Raw genomic sequence first — 10,985 nt, 5'->3', positions numbered from 1 at the left:
TACAAGAAAAAAGGGAAAGAACTGAGCAGCGAAACTAAACTCTCACATTTCAAGTCTGGCATAGTGACGGCTGGGCAGAAGCCTAGAAACCACGTTCAACAGTCAAAAACAAAGGCAGAAGACACCAGTAAGTCAGCTAGGGGGAGAAGAGTGGAGCAAATTAAGATACTACTCAATCTCATTTGTCCTGCTGAAGTAAAAAGTCCTTAAGGTTTAGCCTATCTGTCTATGGATGATAGATCAGCTTCTAAATCAAGGAGAATATATAATACCCTATTGGATTTATTGGTTATTGTCTTCAAATTATACCAGGAAATGGAACATTTGGAGTACTTTCATTTTGAAAAGTTGCATAAGCTTTGCCATTTTATTAGGCTAACTTATGGGCAAGTCATACTAATGCATACTGAACAAGTCTTCCACATGGATTTTGTCCCTGAACCCCCCTTTTCCCTTTCCAAAGCATTCCAGCAGGATTAAAAACCACTCAATCGTCAACTGCTGGATTTCCCCTAAAATCTATACTTAAAAGACATTGCATTTCCATAGTGCACAGTACTGCTATGTACTGTATTTATAGACCCAGATATCTTCTGTTCAGTCTTTTCTAAGTCAAGGCATATGTTATATCTAATTGTTTCCAGATCAAAAAGTATAGCATGGGATGCAGTTTATTGCAATAGGGTCCAGCAAATTATTGTGAATAAGGACCTGTTAAGCTTTTGCTCACAACAGGCAGCCCCGTGATCTCAACAGACGCTGCTCGCAACAGGCAGCCCCGTGATCTCAACAGACTCTGCTCGCAACAGGCAGCCTGTGATCTCAACAGACTCTGCTCACAACAGGCAGCCCCGTGATCTCAACAGACTCTGCTCACAACAGGCAGCCCCGTGATCTCAACAGACTCTGATCACAACAGGCAGCCCCGTGATCTCAACAGACTCTGCTCGCAACAGGCAGCCCTGTGATCTCAACAGACGCTGCTCGCAACAGGCAGCCCCGTGATCTCAACAGAGGATTGCGCTCTTTCCACTTTAAGAGTTTTTTTTTGCTCAATTACCGCATGTGGAAAATATGTGACAACTGTGAGATTCTAGGGAGACAGTAGAAAAGTATCAGCTTTACATCACACCAATGCATAGGAATAGGAGTTTGTATCTATTCGAAAGTGGTTTTAGAATTTAAACAAGAATAGGGCATATTAAGTCCAACGTGGACAGATGTAGATCATGGAAACAGTACTTAGAGGCATGGAAACAGAATTAGAAAAACAACTGTGATGAACCCATGACAGAATCTCTGTATTTTCCATCGTTTTTCAAAGCAATACATCAGTCATTTTGGTTCAAGCCATGTACACAGCATCATGAAATGTGCATGCAATTGTGTTTAGCCTATCCTCTGTTTTCATTTCTATTGTATCTCAAATGGCTCACGAAACTTATCTGGCTTCAAGTCTAGGAATCTAAAGACATACTAACTCTGCATTAGTAATTATAGAGGAGTAAACACAACAACATGCAGAGATCGTTTGCTCGGCTCCATTTGATGCGGTTGGCCTAATACAGTTGTTTTATGCCCTCATCAACAGGTAACAGCTCTCATCAGCTGCCATCAATGGACCAGGTACATTACATTACACACTCAATGACTAACACACTCAATGACTAACACACTCAATGATTAACAGACTCAGTGACTAACACACTCAATGACTAACACACTCAATGGCTAACACACTCAATGACTAACACACTCAATGACTAACAGACTCAGTGACTAACACACTCAATGACTAACACACTCAATGACTAACACACTCAATGACTAACAGACTCAATGACTAACATACTCAATGACTAACAGACTCAGTGACTAACAGACTCAATGACTAACAGACTCAATGACTAACACACTCAGTGACTAACACATTCAATGACTAACAGACTCAGTGACTAACATACTCAATGACTAACAGACTCAGTGACTAATAGACTCAATGACTAACACACTCAATGACTAACACACTCAATGACTAACATACTCAATGACTAACAGACTCAGTGACTAACAGACTCAATGACTAACAGACTCAATGACTAACAGGCTCAATGACTAACACACTCAATGACTAACACACTCAGTGACTAACACACTCAATGACTAACAGACTCAGTGACTAACATACTCAATGACTAACACACTCAATGACTAACAGACTCACTGACTAACACACTCAATGACTAACAGACTCAATGACTAACACACTCAAAGACTAACAGACTCAGTGACTAACAGACTCAATGACTAACAGACTCAATGACTAACAGACTCAGTGACTAACAGACTCGATGACTAACAGACTCAGTGACTAACAGACTCAATAACTAACAGACTCAATGACTAACAGACTCAGTGACTAACAGACTCAATGACTAACATACTCAATGACTAACAGACTCAGTGACTAACAGACTCAATGACTAACGCACTCAATGACTAACACACTCAATGACTAACACACTCAATGACTAACTGACTCAGTGACTAACACACTCAAAGACTAACACACTCAATGACTAACACACTCAATGACTAACAGACTCAGTGACTAACAGACTCAATGACTAACACACTCAATGGCTAACACACTCAATGACTAACACACTCAATGACTAACACACTCAATGACTAACATACTCAGTGACTAACACACTCAATGACTAACACACTCAATGACTAACACACTCAATGACTAACACACTCAATGACTAACAGACTCAGTGACTAACACACTCAATGACTAACACACTCAATGACTAACAGGCTCAAGGACTAACACACTCAATGACTAACAGACTCAATGACTAACAGACTCAGTGACTAACAGACAAGCTCAATAAAACATATTATCTGCTAGAATTAGGAACTTAGTTAAAGGTATAATGACAATGTCTCTGAGGACAGTATTATGATACTCCACTGGGCCCCACTGCCATACGTAGCTATGAGAACCTTGGACATGACAAACACAGCACCATGAATCAACCCAGGCCTATGGCCTGCATGTGGTCACACAGCCAAAGGTTTGCCAACAGCATTAGCCACTATTGATGGGATGTGATGCAGGAGACAGCCTGTCTCTGTGGTTATATATAATACTGAGGCTCATCGTTATGATCATGTTGTCGTTCTTTGTTTGCCAGCCGATCTGTTCATCTGAACATTACTTTCCAACAAAGGCTGTCTCCTGCAGGCAGGGTGGACAGCAGTGACATCAGAGAGGAGTGGGGGATGATGACCCAGTGAGAGTCAGAGGAAGGGAGGAAGAGAGGAACAGGGTGTGTGTGTGTGTGTGTGTGTGTTAATAGTTTTCAAAATAATGTTTTCTTCATTGTGAACCCAGAGATCCTATTTTTCTTTTTGATCCTTAACAAAAGCAGTAAAGGAGTCCAGTAGTGACGCAGCCAGCCAGGTGACATGCTCCACAGTGAGAAGCACTCTTCTAGGCCGGCCCAGCCCAGCTCATTGGTCTTATGTCCTTACCAACAGACAGCAACCATGGCAGGCTCTCAGAGAGATGCATCCAGATGGGTCAGTACCGTCAGAGGAGCAGCAGCCAGATGAAATGACTCATCACGCCTTCACTGTCCCAAATGGCACCCTATCCCTTAGATAGTGCACTATTTTTGACCTGGGCCTACACTCTTAGAAAAAAGGGTTCCAAAAGGGTTCTTTGGCTGTCCCCATAGGAGAACCCGTTTTGGGTCCAGGTAGAACCCTTTTGGGTTCCATGTAGAATCCTCTGTAGAAAGGGTTCTACATGGAACCCAAAAGGGTTCTACCTGACACCAAAAGTTTTCTACCTGCAACCAAAAAGGGTTCTCCAGAGTGTAGGACTTTACAGGTAGTAGGGTGTGTTGCATTTCGTATGCAGCACAGGCCTTGGATCTCAGAAGATGACGCTACCAGCCACCGTCATAGATGGTCAGCCAGCTTGCAGTCAGTGCCACAGCTTTACAGGAATTGACAAAAGCCCATTTCAAAGAATGGTAAATGAACAGTTTCCCCTTTGTCATAAGACCTCCTCTGAGTGAGACCGATACATCAGCCCCAGGTGGTTTAATGTTCCAGGGCCAAACCAATGGGCCAAACCAATGGGCCAAACAAATGGGCCGAACCAGGAGATTGTGATCTGGTGTAATTATATTGGTTATCTGAATTTCACTTGCCACTCTGACCCAGAGCTTTAAACAGAGAAGGAAGCAGCTGAAAAGCATGGATAAACATAAGAGGGAATGCCCCATTTTAAAAATACACACTGACTCAATATGACCGTTCACCTCCAATAGGCCTACCTGCTTCCTTAATCTACACTCAGACCATATTACACAATCTACACCAATAATATTTATTTAACACAGATCAATTGCCACAGAAAAAGGAACTGGAACTCTGAGTAGATTCCCTCCATATGCAATAAACGGCCTGTGTGAAGTTCTTTTCGGAAACAGACATTTTTGTGGTTATCTGTTAATATCAACATTCAGCTTATCCAGGCTCCATTAGTTAATTTTCCGAATCGACTCATATGCAGGTAATTACCAAAGTCACATGGTTCAGTGACCCAGGCACTAACACTGTGTTCTTATTGGTAGGCCTGTACAATGGTATATTAACCCTTAGGGCTCTGGTAGAAAGTAGTGTACTATGTAGGGAATAGGGTGCCATTTAAGACGCAAACATAGTCTGGATTTATGATTGCACTGTAAGTTGTTTTCCCATAGCTGTTCCCAACTCACCTGCAGATCGAAGAACTTGCTGTAGCGCCTGAAGATGACCTCAGTGCTGCCATCAGACCAGGACACCTTGATGATGTAAACCTGATAGACAGAAAAAAGGGGGTTACCTTTAAACCTTTAACACTTACAAAGCTTATAGTTACTATTACTACATAGGTGTGACGACCAGGACCCATATAAATTCAAATGGATCCATGTATTCATGGTAACAACAGTGTAATAACCTCAATATGTTGTCAAACCGATCATAGCTTCAAAGGTGAAATCCCACGATGATTTCATTTCTGATTCATGGTCACACCTAGTCCACAATGATGTGGTTTCAAGGGAAGATAAATGGAGTTACTTGGTACATTGTGTGGTTTAATTTGGTGTCGTGTCAACCATTTTCTACAGAATGGACCTGACATCCTTTCATATGATCTCACTTCCCACACCGTGAGATCATCATTTCCTGTGTAAAAGGAAACGATCATGTCTACTACTCACGCATTGGACTAACACTACTGTAGTCTTGCAAAGGATGCATGGACAATAGACAAACAGCTCATTCTGAAAGTATTCAGACCCCTTGACACATTTTGTTACGTTACAGCCTTATTCTAAAATTGATTAAATACATTTTTCCCCTCATCAATTTACACACAATAGCCCATAATGACAAAGCGAAAAAAGAGTTTTAGACATTTTTGCTAACTTATTAAAAATAAAAAACAGAAATACCTTCTTTACATAAGTATTCAAACCCTTTGCTATGAGACTCGAAATTGAGCTTAGGTGTATCCTGTTTCCATTGATCATCCTTGAGATGTTTCTATAACTTGATTGGAGTCCACCTGTGGTAAATTCAATTGATTGGACATGATTTGGAAAGGCACACACCTGTCTATATAAGGTCCCACAGTTGACAGTGCATGTCAGAGCAAAAACCAAGCCATGAGGTTGAAGGAATTGTCGTAGAGCTCGGAGACAGGATTGTGTCGAAGCACAGATCTGGGGAAGGGTACCAAAAAATGTCTACAGCATTGAAGGTCCCCAAGAACACAGTGGCCTCCATCATTCTTAAATGGAAGAAGTTTGGAACCACCAAGACTCTTCCTAGAGCTGGCCGCCCAGCCAAACTGAGCAATCGGGGGAGAAGGGCCTTGGTCAGGGAGGTGACCAAGAACCCGATGGTCACTCTGACAGAGCTCCAGAGTTCCTCTGTGGAGATGGGAGAACCTTCCAGAAGGACAATAATCTCTGCAGAACTCTACCAATCAGGCCTTTATGGTAGAGTGGCGAGACGGAAGCCACTTTTCAGTAAAAGGCACATGACAGCCCGCTTGGAGTTTGCCAAAAGGCACCTAAAGACTCTCAGACCATGAGAAACAAGATTCTCTGGTCTGATGAAACCAAGATTGAACTCTTTGGCCTGAATGCCAAGTGTCACGTCTGGAGGAAACCTGGCACCATCCCTACGGTGAAGCATGTTGGTGGCAGCATCATGCTGTGGGGATGTTTTTCAGCAGCAGGGACTGGGAGACTAGTCAGGATCGAGGGAAAGATGAACGGAGCAAAGTACACAGAGATCCTTGATGAAAACCTGCTCCAGTGCGCTCAGGACCTCAGACTGGGGTGAAGGTTCACCTTCCAACAGGACAACGACCCTAAGCACACAGCCACGACAACGCAGGAGTGGCTTCGGGACAAGTCTCTGAATGTCCTTGAGAGGCCCAGCCAGAGTCTGGACTTGAACCCAATCGAACATCTCTGGAGAGTCCTGAAAATAGCTGTGCAGCGATGCTCCCCATACAACCTGACAGAGCTGGAGAGCATCTGAAGAGAAGAATCGGAGAAACTCCCCAAATACAGGTGTGCCAAGCTTGCAGCGTCATACCCAAAAAGACTTGAGGCTGTAATCGCTGCCAAAGCTGCTTCAACAAAATATTGAGTAAAGGGTCTGAATACTTCTGTAAACGTAATATTTAAGTAGGTTTTTTTTAGCAAAAATTTATACAAACCAGTTCTTGCTTTGTAATTATGGTGTATTGTGTGCAGATTGATGAGGGGAAAAAATCAATTTTAGAATAAGGCTGTAACGTAGCAAGATGTGGAAAACGTCAAGGGGTCTGAATACTTGCACTGTATGACATACCACCACTGTGTGACAGCAGAATATTGCACTACATTACTCAATACTGTGCTTTTCATAGTCAAAACACAGGCAAATTGACCATTCCTGTCTCCTCATGTTTCTATCAGTATGTTTCCTTATTTTCAACTGTATCTTCCCCTTAAGGCGTCCGCATGCTTCCCAGCCGAAACAGTTCCGAAGAGTTATTATGACGACATTTTGTGAGGTTTTTGTTTGTTTTGGACTTCGGGAATGGTTTTCTTGGCTGACATTTTTCTTGAGGCAAGCCGAAGTCGGTAGCCGAAGTCTACGCCCCTTCGTCGGTGATTGGTCAACAGTAGGGATTCTTCAAAAAAAATGTTTTTGTCATTCAACAAGAGATGACTCGTATTCTTGCACATTTTTTCATTGAGAAATACTGCACCAAACATCTTAGTTAGATGTAAAATTGCCCCACTAAGATCTCCTCGGCAAAAACATCTAAATTAATGACAGATTTCTTGAGCTATCTTAGATTAATTGTGACTATTTTGAGGAAGTGTATACTGGCTACGGCATCTCAAAATGGACCAACAGTACTATTGCCGTTTTATTTACTTTTAAGGGAGTATACGAGCACACTCATTCGGTTCGCCTAAGTTCAGCTAGGCGCCAGCCGAACTGAAGCATGCTGATGCCTTTAGGAGTGCAATGAAATACTAAAGACTTGGGTATTCTGTTTGTAACATCAGTGAAACCAACCATGGGTAAATATAAAATATTTTGCATCACCCACCCTAAGATCAAAGTACTAACCAGACAATGAATTAAAATAAAGCATCTTAATAATATGCCATTTAGCAGACGCTTTTATCCAAAGCGACTTACAGTCATGCGTGCATACATTTTTTGTGTATGGGTGGTCCCGGGGATCGAACCCACTACCTTGGCGTTACAAGCGCCGTGCTCTACCAGCTGAGCTACAGAGGACCACTAATGGCCTGCTGGTGCTTGACGTACAAGTACAACAAACCCTTTCCTTTTTGTAAAGAGAGGAAGAGAGAAAGAGAGTCTGGGAGGTTATCGGACGGAAACTCCCCAGTGATTGTGTCTGGCTGAGTGCTTCTGTTGGCCTCTGTCCCAGGCCGGGCCAGCTCGGCCTGGCCCAACTCCCTGCCTTCCCTGTAGGAGACCAAGGCTGTGGAGGAAGCTAAACACAAGGCTCAACGCAGGGCACACAACCAGTAAACCAGCAGATGAAGGAGACACAGGAGCTCAATAACTTTATATCCCGCACCTCACCGGGCATGTTTGTATGACGTAACCAGTCATCAACATCATCATCATACATCCAATACTTACACCCTTTATGGGGACTGAGGAGTGGTTGTCTAAATAGGAAAACATTATTTTATCTGCCTCAGCCCATGCTCAGCTCCTAACCCGTTCACTGTGCATTAGAGATAATTCAAAACAGAAACCCTGAGGTGGCTTGAGCGACAAAAACAGTGTTGGGATGCACTGATCACAGCACCATCAGAAAGTAGAATACTATATCTTGTAAGAATGCTTCATCATGTTTTGCAGTGTGCACACAAGGCATTCTCATTATCTTCCTGATGGCTCAGGGACTTTGTAGTAAGCCTACTATCCATTCTTCTACATCCATTTGTAGAAGGTAAGATTGTAAAGGAAGTGAGCAACACAGGAAGTTGTAGTCAGGACTAAACACAAATGAGGCAGACAGTCTCAAACTGTATGTTCTGCTTCTGCTCTCTGTCCTGGACAGAAGTGTGCAGAACGGCATTCCTTGTTCAAACATTCCACCAAGGCCTTGTGTACTCTGAGCTAACAATGACCTTGGGAAAAGACGAGTGAGTAGTATGCTTCCTGGTCAACAAATACCAATACCCGAGGTCACGGTTTTCTCCAACAGTGTGTAGCCTATAGGTGAACATGAAGGCCTGGTAGGCAGTAGGGATGGGAATTGCCAAGGACCTCACGATATGATATTATCACGAGACTTAGGTGCTGATATGATATGTATTGCGATTCTCATTCGATAATGTGATTTTATTGTGTTTCGATGTTCCAAACATATTTCTCACCATATGTCTGCTGCAGAGGGACAAGAGAGAGCCATGAGAAAACGAGTTTTGATCAGTCATGGAAATAAAAGAGCTGAAAACAAATAAGGTCCCCCGTTTAAAAAGAACATGGAGAACAAGTTATGAAGGTAAAATACTGGAGTTGTGAAAATGAAATGATATATCATCAAAAATAATATCCCGATATGTAACTGTATCTATGTTTTACCCCATCAGGCAGGGCTACCCAAACAAATCACACTGTAACTCAAACCATGCACAATTTCTCTGCTTCACAAATCTGGTTCTCTCAACCATTCTGAAATAGACATTAGACCAATCAAAATCTATAACATCTATTCCAAAGCTATCCTCAGGATGTTTTGAAAAGTCTGTGTCAGGTTTTATACACACATGCACCTAACGTTATCATGAGACTGCACTGCATTCAGAACCTCACTGGTGACCTCATTGTTCCTCTGACAGCTTACTGCATATACTTTTACTCTGTTTATAGTTTACTGTAATAGTCATATAACAAAATAAAGTCGCAGCAGTTTTGGAAATAACTGTTTTCTATATTGGTCTTGTGTTTTTAATGTTTATTAAATGTATATAACCAGGTGTGGCATACATTCCAGAAGTGTCCAAAAGTGTTGAGCAGAAACCAAACCAACAACTTATAATATTAACATTATTTGACTACAGTAGCCTAATAAAGTGGAAATTAAAACAATCAACACCAAGAGTCTGGAAAGAAATCGCATGCCTGGTGTTCCGTTATTTCCAGATGTTGTCATGTGGTCTCTAAAGATTTTTTTGTGTGAAAATGTTCAACGCTAAACCGTACCCCAACCACTCACTCCACTTTTCTTTAGATGCATGCAACATAGTCGCACTGTAATTTTTTCTTCCAGCAACTGTTTTGGTAAAATGTAATTTGATACTCTCTTTGTTTTCACTTTATCGAAACAAGAAATGTAATCGAAGAAAATACGCGTGGCACATAAATTCCTACAATATACAGACGTGGTCGGCCCTCTCCTGTAGAGTAGGAAAAAAAACTTGTTGACTTACATAATGTTTGTTCGGATTTCTCCTCTTCTGGACATCTTGAACTGTTACTTCGTGCACGGTCCGCCTTGCCATGATGTTCTCTTTCAGGGACTCCACTAAAAACTAAAAACAACAGGCCGGTTTTGAAACGATCAGACCCGAATACCAAAGTTTACGTTGCCAACCTTTGTCATTCGTCTGATCCTTGATTGCTGTATGCAACAATTTGAATACTTTTTAGGAGATGGTTCACGTCAGATTTCCTGTCCCACATTCAATCTCTAGTCTTCTTGCCCTGTCCCGCAGTAGGCTATGTCCGACCTTCTCTGAACCAAACTCCCAGCCTATCCCAGCTCACCGACTCTAATTTGACAACGGGAAGGTTTCCACAATTTCACCACAGACAAGGGCTGTATTCATTACGTGCAACGGAAAACGTTTACCGTTTAAGAACCAAACGGAAGCCAATGGGAGGGACCTACTTGACCAATAGAAACTCTCGTTTTCGTTTTGAGTAAACAGGTTCAGTTGCAAAACGTTTTTCAACAGACGAAACGGTCCAGCAGCAGTCAGCAACCAAGAGGAGCTACGGTACAGTACGTCAAAGGTTATCAAGGCTAGAGGCCTAGGCCTACTATAGGCATGTTCAAATCTGATATTGAAGTTTACTGGGAGAATGTCTTTGGGCAACTTTTCTTTTTGATAGACTTCTTTATAAAGTTAATTTGTTCCCAAAGCTGTTGAGAAGGAGACATATTTGAACTTATCAACAGCTTTTACTGTTATAACTATACAGTTAGCAGGCCTGTAATCCATTTAACTGTTAATAACGGATGTATAAGCTATAAACTATTATACATTCTGTTTATTGTGTGATTAGCCTATAGTATATAATGTATTATGTGATATGAATTTATATGGTAAACATTATAATATGCTCCTGTA

At 41.9% G+C, this 10,985-nt stretch overlaps 1 protein-coding gene across 2 annotated transcripts in view; it reads right to left on the bottom strand.

The window, feature by feature from the left end:
- Nucleotides 1–10,442, bottom strand: part of LOC311142846 (SH3 and PX domain-containing protein 2B-like) — a 77,737-nt gene extending 67,295 nt beyond the window's left edge. For both annotated transcript variants that reach the window (XM_084178542.1, XM_084178543.1), the window contains exons 1-2: nucleotides 10,062–10,442; nucleotides 4,803–4,883 (exon numbers count right to left, since the gene is read on the bottom strand). In XM_084178542.1, the coding sequence (XP_084034668.1) occupies nucleotides 4,803–4,883; nucleotides 10,062–10,133 (153 nt within the window). In that variant the 5' untranslated portion in view covers nucleotides 10,134–10,442. The remainder of the gene's footprint in view (nucleotides 1–4,802; nucleotides 4,884–10,061) is intronic.
- Nucleotides 10,443–10,985: the final 543 nt, after the last annotated feature.

Source organism: Coregonus lavaretus, assembly GCF_964263955.1.
Source record: "Coregonus lavaretus genome assembly, chromosome: 15".
NCBI classification, from domain to species: Eukaryota; Metazoa; Chordata; class Actinopteri; order Salmoniformes; family Salmonidae; genus Coregonus; species Coregonus lavaretus.
The sequence above is the reverse complement of the archived record's forward strand: the minus strand, read 5'-3'. Positions and strand labels throughout refer to the sequence as shown.